Genomic DNA, 16046 nt, shown 5'->3' on the forward strand with positions numbered 1-16046 from the left:
GGAAAAGCTTGTTAACACTGTAGAGGCCACATTTTTGACTTTATCTTCATGAAACTTGGTCAGAATGTTAATCTTGATGATCTTTAGGTCAAGTTCGAATCTGGGTCATGTGGGGTTAAAAACTAGGTCACCGGGTCAAATCAAAGGAATAGCTAGTTTACACTGTAGAGGTCACATTTATGACCATATCTTAATGAAACTTGGTCAGAATGTTAATCTTGATGATCTATAGGTCAAGTTCAAATCTGGGACAGGTGGGGTCAAAAACTAGGTCACTAGGTTAAATCAAAGGAAAAGCTTGTTAACGCTCTAGAGGCCACATTTATGACTGTATTTTCATGAAATTTAGTCAGAATGTTAATCTTGATAATCTTTAGGTCAAGTTCGAATCTGGGTCATGTGGGGTCAGAAACTAGGTCACCGGGTCAAATCAAAGGAAAAGCTATGTAACACTTCAGAGGCCACATTGATAACCATATCTTAATGAAACTTGGTCAGAATGTTAATCTTGATGATCTTTAGGCCATTAGGTCAGGTGAGCGATACAGGGCCTTCATGGCCCTCTTGTTTTGTGAAGTTTACGTTTGACATTTCCATTTTGTTGAACACCATAAGAAGATTTGCATCTTCTTGGGGAATAGAAAATGAATATTTCAGTTCTGGAATCTTTTGAAATATTTACATTTTGATAAAATTTAATGTTATCATTTAAATTTCTACAAACACCAGTTAGACTTTAAATAACTTGCCGCTTACCAATGTGGGTTCATGCCTCACTTGGGGCATTGAATTCTTCATATGAAGCCATCCAGCTGGTTTATGGAAGGTTGATGGTTCTACCCAGATGTCTGACTATGATGAAATAATACGCAGAGGAGCACCTGGGGTCTTCCTCGACAATCAAAAGTTGGATAGTCGCCATATGTCCTGTTGATGTGTCGATTTGACGTTAAACCAAACAATGAATAAAAATTGTTGAAGTTTTTGCATTGCCATAACAAATTTTGGTTTGTAATAAAATTACTTGGTTGCTTAAGTCTTGTCATTACTTTTTTTGAATAGGAAGTTGTGGAATAGTCAAGCTTTCATGCTTTCATGCTTATGGACAGTTCTTTTCTGTCATAACCACGACCATGTACTACAATATCATATCTTACTTTTATTTTAGGAGCAAGGTGCAGTATTAAAGTTATATCCTGACCTTGAAGTAAGTAATATATTTGGTAATTTTATATTTATATCAGGGGGAGACTTATTTTTTTGCCCTGTCCATCCGTCTGTCCGTCTATCCATTAGTCTGTCACACTTCATTTCCAATCAATAACTGAAGAACTATTTGACCTAGAACTTTCAAACTTCATAGGGTGGCAGGGCATATAGAGTAGAGGAGCCTTATTGTTTTTGGAGTCACTCCATCAAAGTTCAAGGTCACAGGGGCCTGAACATGGAAAACCATTTTAGATCAATAACTTGAGAACCAATAGACCCAGAATGTTGAAACTTTATAGGATGATTGGTCATGCAGAGTAGATGAACCCAGTTGATTTTGGGGTCACTCCATCAAAGGTCAAAGTCACAGGGGCCTGAACATACAAAACTCTTTTCAATCAATAACTAAATGAGAACCACTTGACCCAGAATGTTGAAACTTATTAGAATGATTTTTCATGCTTAGTAGATGATCCCTATTGGTTTTGGTGTCACTCGATCAAAGTCAAGGTCACAGGGGCCTGAACATGGAAAACCATTTCCAATTCACAACTTGAGAACCATTAGGCCCAGAATGTTGAAACTTATAGTGGGATGATTGGACATGCCAAGTAGATGATCCCTATTGCAGCCAACCATCAGTGTCTCTTTGACTTTTACTCCTGTCCGCTATTGACTTTTTGCCTATATGACTAAGCATTGGGGCTTTCTACTAAACCATCTTCTAGTGTAGTATTATTATTTATCCCCCCCGCCAAAGGCGAAGGGGATATTAGAAATGCTCTCCGTGCGTGCGTGCGTGCGTCCGCAACGATCTTTGTCCGGAGCATAACTCCAAAAGTACTGGAGGGATTTTCTTCAGACTTCATACACTGATAGAACACATTGGGAGTAAGTGCAGTGTGCGAGAACAATAACTCTACCTTGCCTATTTTTTGAGTTATTCCCCTTTATCTTATTTTCTTAAAAAATATTGATTTTGAGGTCTGTATATCAAAGGTCAAGGTCACAGTAACCCTGAATAGTAAAACTATTTCCGGATGATAACTCGAGAATGCTTGAGCCTAGGATCATGAATGTTGATAGGGAGGTTGGTCATGACCAGCAGATGACCCCTATTGATTTTGAGGTCAATATGATAAACGTCAAGGTCACAGTGACCCTGAATAGTAAAACGGTTTCCAGATGATAACTCAAGAACGCTTGGGCCTAGGATCATGAAAGTTAATAGGGAGGTTGGTCATGACCAGCAGATGACCTCTATTGATTTTGAGGTCAATATGTTAAAGGTCAAGGTCACAGTGACCCTGAACAGTTAAACGGTTTCCGGATGATAACTCAAGAACGCATAGGCCTAGGGTCACAAAAGTTAATAGGGAGGTTGGTCATGACCAGCTGATGACCCCTATTGATTTTGAGGTCAGTATGTCAAAGGTCAAGGTCACATTGACCAGGAACAGTAAAATGGTTTCCGGGCAGTAACTCAAGAACGCTTGGGCCTAGTGTTAGGAAAATTGATAGTTAGGTTGATCATGATCAGCAGATGACCCCTATTGATTTTGAGGTCATTAGGTCAAAGGTCAAGGTCACATTGGCCAGGAACAGTTCAAGCAGTTTCTTTTCTTCTTGTCTAAAACCACAGAGCCTAGGGCTTTGAAATTTAGTATGAATTATCATCTAGTGGTCCTCTACCAAGATGATTCAAATCTAATATGGCCCTGCCCCGGGGGTCACATGGTTTATATAGACTTATATAGGGAAAACCTTTGACAAACCTCCTGTCCAATACCACAGGGCCTAGGGCTTTGATATTTTGTATGTGACATCATCTAGTGGGCTTCTACTGAGATTGTTGAAATTACCCCTCTAGGGTAAAATATGGCCCCGCCCCGAGGGTCAAATGGTTTACATAGACTTATATAGGGAAAAGCTTTGAAAATCTTCTTCTTCAAACCACAAAGACTAGGGCTTCGATATTTGTAATGTAGCATCATCTAGTGATTCTCTTACCAAGTTTGTTCAAATTATTCCCCTAGGGTAAAATATGGCCCCGCCCTGGGGGTCACATGGTTCATATAGACTTATATAGATAGGGAAAAGCTTTTAAAATCTTCTTGTCAATAACCTTCAACATTTAAATTTTGACCACATGTATGGTTTTGAGTGGCAAAATGAACCTTGACATGAGTTGACCTTGACCATGACCTAGTGACCTACTTTCACATTTCTGTAGCTACAGCCTTCAAATTTGGACCACATGCATAGTTTTGTGCACCGAAAAACATTTTGACGTTGACATTGACCTAGTGACCTACTTTCACATTTTTGAAGGTACAGGCTTCAAATTTGGACCAAATGCACAGTTTTTTGTTCCGAAAAGAAATTTGACCTTGATTTTGACCTAGTGACCTACTTTCACATTTCTCAAGCTACAGCCTTCAAATTTGGACCACATGCATAGTTTTGTGTACCAAAAAAAAGTTTGACCTTGAAATTGACCTAGTGACCTACTTTCACATTTTTGAAGGTACAGGCTTCAAATTTGGACCACATGCATAGTTTTGTGTACCGAAATGAACTTTGATCTTGAGATTGACCTAGTGACCTACTTTCACATTTCTGATTGTACAGACTTCAGATTTGGACCGCATGCATATTTTTGTGTTCTGAATTGAAATTTGACACTGATTTTTAGCGGTGCATACCGGTTCTCGATATGTATCGAATACCGTTATTCAGGGTTCGATCGATACATCGGATTTAACGTTCCTGTATCGATCAAAATATCGATCAAAAGCTAACTACATGGTAAATGGCCTCATTACCGCAGATACCTATATATAATGCGCAGTTTTTTGACCCCCGGGACCACCCTGAATCGTGGGCGCGCAGATTATACACATGTATAGATGATTTTCCAACTTCGAAAAAAATTTGTTTCCAATGGTCGCCATTTTGGTAAAGGGAAACTACTCTCCGCGCTAACTGTCACCGCTAAAATATAAGATTGCCGTTACGTTCCGTAAAAGATCGAATGGTTTAATTTTCTTTCTAACAAAATTAATTTCATACAAATTTGAAAGTATTTTGATTAAAGAAATATTAATAAATCACAAAATTTATGATACTAATTAAAGATCGAGTATTCTTTTTAACCGAGATCAAACTGTGAACAACAAAATTGACACAGGTGACAGCTAATTGCTGGCTATTTGATCATAACAAAAAGACTATCACACCTTTCGTTATCATTTGAATTGAGAAGCTCATGTCATTTTGAAAGATACCAAAAGTTTATTGGCATACCATTCTAAAATATTGAATCAGCTGTTAGTTATTTCTTCAAAATAGTTCATTAAAAAAAGGTAAAACAACAATTCTAATATGCTTGTCTCTGTTTCCTAAAGAAAAATGTATCCAAGTCCTGTGATTTTGACTCAGAATAGACCGACCTTAGAAGTGAGTAATAAAGTTCATATTGCATTACTATAATGGTCTTGTACTCTGTTATTATTCTGTTTGAAAATATCATATGATATATCAAATATTGATCATTTTGTATCGATACAAATATCGTATCGATCATTTTGACCGATACGCACCCCTATCATCCAGACCATCTAATTGGATCCACTCGTCTAAAACATCTAGAGAAACTAACATTTTTAGCTCACCTGTCACATAGTGACAAGGTGAGCTTTTGTGATCACCCTTCGTCCGTCGTCCGTCGTCAGTCAGTGCATGCGTCTGCACGATAGTGGTTTCATTTATGATTTTATTTTAACCAAACTTGCACACAACTTGTATCACCATAAGATCTCGGTTCCTTTCTTGAACTGGCCAGATCCCATTATGGGTTCCAGAGTTATGGCCCCTGAAAGGGCCAAAATTAGCTATTTTGACCTTGTCTGCACAATAGCAGCTTCATTTATGATTTGAATTTAATCATACTTACACAAAACTTGTGTCACCTTAAGATCTTGGTTCCTTTCTTGAACCAGCCAGATCCCATTATGGGTTCCAGAGTTATGGCCCCTGAAAGGGCCAAAATTAGCTATTTTGACCTTGTCTGCACAATAGCAGCTTCATTTATGATTTTATTTTAACCAAATTTGCACATAACTTGTGTCACTATAAGATCTTATTTTCTTTTTTGAACTGGCCAGATTTCTTTATGGGTTCCAGAGTGATGGCCCCTGAAAGGGCCAGAATTAGCTATTTTGACCTTGTCTGCACAATAGCAGCTTCATTTATGATTTGAATTGAATCAAACTTGCACAAAACTTGTGTCACCATAAGATCTCGGTTCCTTTCTTGAACCGGCCAGATCCCTTAATGGGTTCCAGAGTTATGGCCCCTGAAAGGGCCAAAATTAGCTATTTTGACCTTGTCTGCACAATAGCAGCTTCATTTATGATTTGATTTTAACCAAACTTGCACACAACTTGTATTACCACAAGATCTTGGTTCCTTTCTTAAACTGGCCAGATTCCATCATGGGTTCCAGAGTTATGGCCCTTTAAAGGACCAAAATTGGGTATTTTGGCTTTTGCCGCCATATAGATACTTCATTTATGGTTTTATTTGATACAAACTTCCAAAATATCTTCAACAACAATAAATTTTGGATTCCATGACATTGTCAGAACAGATCCAATTGTAGGTTCCAGAGTTACTTTATATCTGATTAATTCCCCTGATTGTAATCAAAATGGATTTATATCAGTAAGTACTTATAGGACTTACTTGAAATTTCATTATTGTCATTAGTTGGACTGAGCCAATCAGGGTAGATAACTATGGACTGATTTTATGTCAAATTACCTCCCTTTATTCAAATTAAAATGGGTATATCTCTGTAACTAATGAAGATACTGATCTGAAATTTCATTTATGTCAACAGAATTATTTGGCAGATCCTTCTTTTGTTCACTTACAATAATGTTTTTTTTTTTAATTACTTCCCTTTTACGTTACTATAAATAGCTTATTTTTAGTAACTTTTTTATTATTGGCCGTAGGGAAAAACCGAGACCACTTTTCTGTGGTACAACATGGATAGTACCTCCAATTTTTAGGTGCATTTTGACATATCTGTACCTTGTAAGAATTTTTTTTTCTTTTTGGTTAAATTTCTTCTCTTTGTTGTTCCTGTCCTTTGGACTTAGATATTTCTTCTGAGGACCTTCTTGTCCTCAAGTGCAATGATAACAGGTGAGCGATATAGGGCCATCATGGCCCTCTTGTTCATCATCTAAGGGGCAGTTGTGGGAGACATGCGCTTTTCTCAAAAGCATCTCTAGTTTATGATTTTATTGTACCCCCCGACAACAAAGTTGTAAGGGGGGGTATACTGGTTTCAGGTTGTCTGTCTGTCTGTCCGTCTGTCCGTCTGTCCGTAGACGCAATCTTGTGCGCACCATCTCTCCTTATCCCCTTGACAGAATTTAATGAAACTTCACACAAGTGATCAGTACCAACAGTAGTTGTGCATGGGGCATGTTAGGTTCTTTTAGAAAAATTTTTTGCAGAGTTATGGGACTTTGTTTTTTTGTTACTATACTATATACATAGACACAATCTTGTGCACACCATCTCTCCTCATCCCCTTGACACAATTTAATGAAACTTCACACAAGTGATCAGTACCAACAGTAGTTGTGCATGGGGCATGTTAGGTTCTTTTAGAAAAAAAATTTGCAGAGTTATGGGACTTTGTTTTTTTGTTACTATACTATATACATAGACACAATCTTGTGCGCACCATCTCTCCTCATCCCCTTGACACAATTTAATGAAACTTCACACAAGTGATTAGTACCAACAGTAGTTGTGCATGGGGCATGTTAGGTTCTTTCAGAAAATTTTTTTTCAGAGTTATGGGACTTTGTTTTTTTGTTACTATACTATATACATAGACACAATCTTGTGCGCACCATCTCTCCTCATCCCCTTGACACAATTTAATGAAACTTCACACAAGTGATCAGTAACAACAGTAGTTGTGCATGGGGCATGTTAGGTTCTTTCAGCGACAAAAATTGCAGAGTTATGGGACTTTGTTTCTTGTTAACATACTATGTACATACAGTCTGCATATGCAATCTTGTGCGTGCCTAATCTACCAAACCCTTACACACAATTTAATGAAACTTCACACAAGTGATCAGTACCAACCCTAGTTGTGCATGATGCATGTTACATTCTTTTAGATAAATATTCTGCATAGTTATGGGACTTTGTTGTTTGTTACTATACTGTATACATACAGTCTATATACATACAGTCCACATAATTATGCAATCTTGTGTGCGTCAAATTGCAATGTACTGTCAGTGCATGCGGGGGGTACATTCATCACCTTTAGTGATAGCTCTAGTTTTAACCAAACTTGCACACAACTTGTATCACCATAAGATCTTGGTTCCTTTCTTGGACTGGCCAGATTCCTTTATGGGTTGCAGAGTTATGGCCCCTGAAAGGGCCAAAATTAGCTATTTTGACCTTGTCTGCACAATAGCAGCTTTATTAATGATTTTTTTTTTTACCAAACTGGCACACCGCATGTATCACCATAAGATCTTGGTTCCTTACTTGAACTGGCAAAATTCCATTATGGGTTCCAGAGTTATGGCCCCTGAAAGGGCCAGAATTAGCTATTTTGACCTTGTCTGCACAATAGCAGCTTCATTTATGATTTGATTTTAACCAAACTTGCACACAACTTGTATCAGCATAAGATCTTGGTTCCTTTCTTGAACTGGCCAGATTCCTTTATGGGTTCCAGAGTTATGGTCAGAATGATAACCTTGATTAAATCAAGGCCAAGTTCGTAACTGATCTTCATGACATTTTGTAAGAATGATTGTCTTGATGAAATCTAGGCCAAGATTGAAAATGGGTTATCTGGGGTAAAAAAAACTAGGTCACTAGGTCAATTCAAAGAAAAACCTTGTGTATGCGATAGAAGCTGTATTTTTATGCCCCCGAAGGGAGGCATATTAGTTTTCAACTGTCCGTCAGTTCGTTCGTTAGTTAGTTAGTTCGTTCGTTAGTCACAACGTTAACTTTTTGCATGAAGGCACTTTACTCGCGAACAACTGCACCCAGGACCTTCAAACTTCATGTGCTGATAGTACTTATTGAGTACACCACCCCTACTGACTTTGGGGTCACCAGGTCAAAGGTCAAGGTCACAGGGGCCAATGTTAACTTTTTGCATGAAGGCACTTTACTCGCGAACCACTGCACCCAGGACCTTCAATCTTCACATGCTGATAGTACTTATTGAGTACACCACCCCTACTGACTTTGGGGTCACCAGGTCAAAAGTCAAGGTCACAGGGGCCAACGTTAACTTTTTGCATGAAGGCACTTTTCTCGCGAACCACAGCACCCAGGACCTTCAAACTTCACATGCTGATAGTACTTATTGAGTACACCATGCCTACTACATTTGGGGTCACCAGGTCAGAGGTCAAGGTCACAGGGGCCAACGTTAATTTTTTGCATGAAGGCACTTTTCTTGCGAACCACTTCACCCAGGACCTTCAAACTTTACATGCTGATAGTACTTTATGACTACACCAACCCTACTGACTTTGGGGTCACCAGGTCAAAGGTCAAGGTCACAGGGGCCAATGTTAACTTTTTGCATGAAGGCACTTTACATGCAAACCACTTCATTCAGGACCTTCAAACTTCACATGCTAATAGTACTTACTGAGTACACAACCCCTACCGACTTTGGGGGTCACCAGGTCAAAGGTCAAGGTGCTGCGGGGGCATTTGTCACCATCCGTGACAGCTCTTGTTCAATTGATCTTCATGAATTTGGTCAGAATGATTGCCTTAATGACATCTAGGTCAGGACAGAATATGGGTTATCTTGGGTCAAAAACTAGGTCACTAGATCATATCAAAGAAAAAGCGTGTATTCAATAGGGACTGCATTTTACACGGAATCTTCATGAAATTTGATAAAAATGTTTGTGTGGTAAAATCTAGGTCAAGTTTAAAAGTTGGTCATCACAGGTCAAAAATTAGGTCATCCATTCAAATTAAAGAAAAAAATTGTGTAGGCAATAAGGGCTGCATTTTACACTGGATATTCATAAAATTTAGTAAGAATGATTGCCTTGATGAAATCTAGGAGGAGTTCAAATATTGGTCATCTAGGATTAAAAAACTAGGTCACTAGGTCAAATCAAAGAAAAACCTTCTGTATGCAATAGGGACTGCATTTTACACTTGATCTTCTTAAAATTTGGTAAGAATGTTTGTCTGATTCAATGCAATCAAAACCATCTTTGAATATGGGTCATGTAGGGCCAAAAACTAGGTCAGCTGGTCAAATTAAAGAAAAACCTTTAGTAGGCAAATTAGGTGCTGCATTTTACACAGGATATTCATAAAATTTGAACAGGATAATAGCCTTAATGAAATCAAGATTGGGGTTGAATATGGGTCACCTTGGGTCAATAACTAGGTCACTATTACAGATCAAAGAAAAAGATGTATGTGATAGAGGCTGTATTTATCAAATGAGGTACATGAAATTTGCTCAGAATGATTTCCTTGATAAAATCTAGGTCAAGTTTGAATATGGGTCATCTGGGGTGAAAAGCTAGGTCTCTAGGTCAAATCTAAGAAAAACCTTGAATAAGCAACAGGGACTACATTTTACATCCGCTCTTCATAAAGTCTGATCAGAACGTTTGTCTGGATGCAAGAATATGGGTGGGTCATCAGGGGTCAAAAACTAGGTCACCTGCACAAATCAAAGAAAAACCTTTTGTATGCAATAGGGGCTGCATTTTACACTGAATATAAATAAAATTCAGTCTGAATAGCCGCCTTGATGAAATCTAGGTCAAGTTTGAATATGGAGAATCTGTGGTTAAAAACTAGGTTGCAAGGTCAAATCAAAGGAAAACCTTGTGTATGCAATAGGTCAAAATGTTTACATTGATGTTTGAAGTTTGGATGATTGCAAATGTGGGTTGTATGGGGCCAAAAACTTGATCACCAGGTCAGATTAAAAGAAAAGCTTAAGTACCATCTAGAGGTCACTTTTTAGCTTGACTATTTAAAGAATAGTAGAGCTATTAGACTCGCCCATGCGTCGGTGTTGGTGTCTGCGTCCGCGTCTTTGGTTAAGTTTTTGTATGTAAGCTGGTATCTCAGTAACCACTTGTGAGAATGGATTGAAATTTCACACACTTATTCACTGTGATAAACTGACTTACATTGCGTAGGTTCCATAACTCTATTTTGCTTTTTTACAAAATTATGCCCCTTTTTCGACTTAGAACTTTTTGGTTAAGGTTTTGTATGTAAGCTGGTATCTCAGTACCCACTTATGGGAATGGATTGAAACTTCACACACTTGTTCACTGCCATCATCTGACATGCACTAAGCAGCTCCCATAACTTTTTAGCATTTTTTCAAAATTATGCCCCCTTTTGGACTTAGCAGATTTTTGTTACGTTTTATGTATGTAAGCTGGTATCTCAGTACCCACTAATGGGAATGGATTGAAACTTCACACACTTGTTCACTGCCATCATCTGACATGCACTGTGCAGGTCCCATAACTCTACTTTGCATTTTTCAAAATTATGCCCCTTTTTTGACTTAGCAGTTTTTGTTTTCATTCTTCCTGAAACTTTGTCAGAATATTTTTTATGGAATCTTGGACAAGCACTAATGTGGGTCATGTGGGGTCAAAAATTAGGTCACTAGGTCAAATCAAAGAAAACACTTGTTTAACCTCAAGATCTTTGGTCCAATCTGAATGAAAATTTGTCAGAAATATTTGTTTCTTTGAAACCACTAGGTCAAACATGTTTACACTGTTATGGTGTGTTTCACAGGTGAGCGACCTATGGCTGTCTTGGCCCTCTTGTTAATGTTTATTTTGATGGCCGTCGTGTTTTGAGAGGTATCATATGTCACTGTACGGACTTGGTCACATTAGGGGAGAATATGTTTCAGGCAGCCACTTAGCTCAGTTGGTACAGCACTTGCCCTATAAGCGCAGGGTCCTGGGTTTGAGCTGTGGACTAAATGCACATCTTTCTCACCCTGTGACATACTACGCTATTTTGATTGTTCAGTCAAATGCTTGTTGAAATGATTCATCTGATTGGTTCAAATAAAAATAGATTTGCAAAAATAAAAATAACAATAATGGAAATCCAAAGTATACAGAAGACAAATGTGAATGGGTCATTCTGAGGTCTTCACTTAAAAGATCAGAGTACTTTAGTCAGACTGATATTATTATAGACAGCTCAAGAAGACATAGGTTTCTGATAAAGATGTCAAGTTTGAAGTATAAATGTTATGTAGATTGTTTTCGTATTATTTTTCAGCAGGCTGGTGTTGAAGAGATAACATCTGCTCCAACAGGTAAATTTTCAGCTATGATACAATAATTAATACCTAAAATGTTATGATTTTGCCTTAATAAATTGCAGCACATTGAAAATTTGAAATAACCCTTGATTCATTGCTATGTAGCCACATCAGTATATAGTATCTCTTTGATTCAGTTGATTGTGCTATGTCTGTTATCCATTGTCAAATGTCTGTTGTATGTCATTTAGTGTTAGCTTTTTACACTGGTGCCAGACCAGAAAGAAATGCCTCTGTACATGTTATACCCTACATCTAGGTATTCTATAAGAACCATGGTCATGAACGGGAAAATATACTAACCTGTTTCAAGCGTACATTTCTCAACTTAAACATGCAGTACGGTGCATGGGTACCTAGTATATTGAACAAGCGATAATTTACCTTCCATCGTGCACCAGTCACATTGTCTCAATATTCCATATTTCTGAGATAATCAACATATTTTACGCTTTCGTCAACGTTACAAAAAAAACTTGCGTGACCTTCCCTAATGAACATCCGGTCTAGAGGTCACGGCAGTGTGCACTTGTTAGGCGAAATGTAAACAAACAAAAACAGAATTTAAACAATTCACAATTTTACACTAAAACTTGAAATGATAAATGAAATTAATCTTGTATATGATATTTAATTTGAAATCATACATTGGTCTACATCTGTTCTGTTTATTTTATTCATTTTCCACATTTATGCTGCATTTTCACATTTTAGCAAACACGTGTAGTAAAATGACGATTGACAAACATTTTCACAACAACCAGTCAGAATGGTTTTGTAATCTAGGACGGAATTTCACCAGGGAAGTTGAAGCAATTTTTTTATGAAACGTTGAAAAAACTATAAACTACACGTTGTTTTTCTAAGGTAAGAAGTATTGAAGAAATGTGACTGGTACACAATGGAAATAAATTACCACTTGTTTGATATCCATAGTACACTTTTACCGAACTGCGTGTTTTAGGTATGAAATGTGTGATTGAAACGGGTTAGTATATTTTCCCCTTCATGACCATGATTCTTATAGAATACCTAGGGGTAGGATATAACATGTACAGAGGCAATTTTCTGGTTTGGCGCCAGTGGCTTTTTACCTTAAAGTTTAACAACAACTCATTATGATGGATCACTGGATAAATGGTCTGTAGCATCTTTTAAATGCCTCTCTCAAGTTTTAGCTCAGGTGAGTTTTTGTGATCGCTCGATGTCCGGCGTCTGTCGTCAATCTGTCTGTCGTCTGTCTGTCAACATTTAGCTTGTGTATGCAATAGAGGCTGTATTTTTCAACTGATCTTCATAGGGCTGTCATCGATAGAAACGATATCGATGTATCAACGATATTTTTTGATCGATTTATTATCGATCCCCATTTTCAAAAATCGATATTTTACAGAGAGAAAAAAAAACTGTCCAGATAAACACTCAGAGCCTCTTAAACAACTTTTACTGCCTGCAAAAATGTGCCGTAAGTAACGGAAGTTGTCAAAAAAGGTCAATTCTAAACTTGTACCGTAGCAGTCTTTTCCTACTAGCCTGCACTACCTATATGGGTAGAAGTAAAGACTGGGCTCAACTTCAGAATCTATTTGCAAAAAGTTACGTTGTCCTGTCTTGAAAGGTCGCTTCGTTGTTTGTGCATGTAACAACATAGTGTATATACTGTTTCTACGCCAGTCTCGGCTTTTTACTTGTTCGTGTATAGCTGATCACTCAGTAAAAGGTACAGAATTTAGCTAGTGTCCGTAACTATAACAATCAAAGATGGCCGAAGAGGAGCCGTCGCCGGCTTAAATAGTGGAAAAAGAGTCAAAAGACGGAAAGAAAAGCTTTGTTTGGGTTTGTAGAAACACAGGGTGTTGCTTAAACATGCCTTTCAGTACAACAAACAAACAGTCAAACACTGCAAATTTGAGGCCCATTGAAAACTTGGGCTGAAGTTAAAAAAAAACAAAAACAAAAAAAACACGCGGTGCCAGTACCGAATGTAAGTGTAAGGTAAAATTAACAGGGTATGAAACAGGCTAAAAAATAAATAAAAACCCTGTAAATAAATAAATTAATTAATTTAATAAATAAATAGATATCTGTGAAAGGGAAATGCAGAATTTTAGCTGTTTGAAACCCGACCAGTGCCTGGTATTATAGTTCACTAGGTTGTAAAGTAAAAGAGGAGTGAAGGCAAAATGAAGATCTATTAAAGATTTCATTAATTTTCATTTATTTTATTTATTTCATAGATACAAATACAACACAATCAAACAGTAATATTAATATTAAAAAAGTAGGCAATAAAACTAAACATAACATTAACAAGAAGGTATATAGCATGCCCATGAACAAATAGGTTGTTAATCTAACTTAATAATCGATATATCGTTGATATTTGTCTTCCGATATATCGGTATTGTCGGTATGCCAAAGACCCAATCAATGACAGCCCTAGATCTTCATGAAGTTTGGTCAGAATGATTACCTTAATGAAATCTAGGCCGGGTTTGAAAATGGGTCATCCTAGATCAAAAGCTTAAGGTCACTAGATCAAATCAAAGAAAAACCTTGTGTATGCGATAGAGGCTGTATTTTTCAGCTGATCTTCATGACATTTGGTCAGAATGATTACCTTGATAAAATCTAGGCCGAGTTCGAAAATGGGTCATCTGGGATCGAAAAACTAGGTCATTAGGTCAATCAAGGAAAAACCTTGTGTATGCAATATGGGCTGCATTTTACACTGGATTTTCATAAAATTTTGTCAGAATGGTTGCCTTGATAAAATCTAGGTCAAGTGTGAATATGGGTAGTCTAGGGTCAAAAGCTAGGTCACTAGGTCAAATCAAAGAAAAACCTTGTGTATGTGATAGAGGCTTTATTTTTCAATTGATCTTCACGAAATTTAGTCAGAATGATAGCCTTGATGAAATCTAGGTCAAGTTCGAGTACGGGTCATCTGGTGCCAAAAACTAGGTCACTAGTTCAAATAAAAAAATACTTGTTTATACTTAAGATTTTTGCTCCAATTTTGATGATAATTGGTCAGAATATTTTTCGACGAAATCACTAGGTCAAACATGTTTACACTGTTATGGTGTATTATGGTGTGTTTCTCAGGTGAGCGCCCTAGGGCCATCTTGGCTCTCTTGTTTTATTAGCTCACCTGTCACACAGTGACAGGGTGAGCTTTTGTGATCGCCCTTCGTCCGTCCGTCTGTCCACAATTTCTTGTGAACACGATAGAGACCACATTTTGCAAGCAATTTTGATCAAACTTGTACAAAACTTGTATTGGCATGATATCTCGGTTCCTTTCAAAAAGTGGTCAGATCCCATCATGGATTCTAGAGTTATTGCCCCTTAAAGGGCCAGAATTTGCTATTTTTGTGGGTCAATAATTTCTTGTCTGCACGATAGTGGTTTCATTTATGATTTTATTTTAACCAAACTTGCACACAACTTGTATCACTGTAAGATCTTGGTTCCTTTCTTCAGCTGGCCAGATCCCATTATGGGTTCCAGAGTTATGGCCCCTGAAAGGGCCAAAATTAGCTATTTTGACCTTGTCTGCACAATAGCAGCTTTATGATTTAATTTTTACTAAACTTGCACACAACTTATATCACCATAAGATCTTGGTTTCTTTCTTGAACTGGCCAGATACCATGATGGGTTCCAGAGTTATGGCCCCAGAAATGGCCAGAACTAGCTATTAAAGACCTTGTCTGCACATTGGCAGCTTCATTTATGATTTGAATTTAATCAAACTTGCACAAAACTTATGTCACCGTAAGATCTCAATTCCTTTCTTGAACCGGTCAGATCCCACAATGGGTTCCAGGGTTATGGTCTCTGTCGTGTTCACAAGCCAAAATTAGTAAATTTTGGCCCTTTAAGGGGCCATAACTTTGGAACTCGTGATGGAATCTGGCCAGTTTTCGAAAGGAAGCGAGATATTATGCAAATGCAAGTTGTGTGCAAGTTTGATTAAAATTGATTGCAAACTGTAAAGTTTCACAGCTCTAGGTTAAGTAAGTCACAAGTTATGAAGCAGAAATTGCCATATTTATAGTACCCTATGCAGTTTACACTAAAAGCTATTATGGACCATAATTCTTGCTGTTACTTGAGGCAATCTGTCTGAAATTTCACAGGCCACATTTCCCCGCAGTGGTGAACATGTATATGAAGTTTTGATTAAATATTCCAAACCTCTTCCTATATATGGCTCAGGACGGATGGGCCGAATGTTTCATTGAAATGAAGGAGGGGGCCGTTTCTTTTTAGCTCACCTGTCACATAGTGACAAGGTGAGCTTTTGTGATCACCCTACGTCCGTCGTCAGTCCGTGCGTCTCGTGCGTCCGTCCATCAACAATTTCTTGTCTGCACGATAGTGGTTTCATTTATGATTTTATTTTAACCAA

General features: G+C 37.7%; 1 protein-coding gene across 1 annotated transcript in view; it reads left to right on the forward strand.

Moving 5' to 3' along the window:
* Positions 1-16046, forward strand: part of LOC128559646 (uncharacterized) — a 196527-nt gene that overhangs the window by 77459 nt on the left and 103022 nt on the right. Inside the window, exons 4-5 of the mRNA XM_053551956.1 lie at positions 1169-1207; positions 11587-11623. Coding sequence (XP_053407931.1) covers positions 1169-1207; positions 11587-11623 — 76 coding nt within the window. The remainder of the gene's footprint in view (positions 1-1168; positions 1208-11586; positions 11624-16046) is intronic.

This window comes from Mercenaria mercenaria, chromosome 9 (assembly GCF_021730395.1).
Source record: "Mercenaria mercenaria strain notata chromosome 9, MADL_Memer_1, whole genome shotgun sequence".
NCBI classification, from domain to species: domain Eukaryota; kingdom Metazoa; phylum Mollusca; class Bivalvia; order Venerida; family Veneridae; genus Mercenaria; species Mercenaria mercenaria.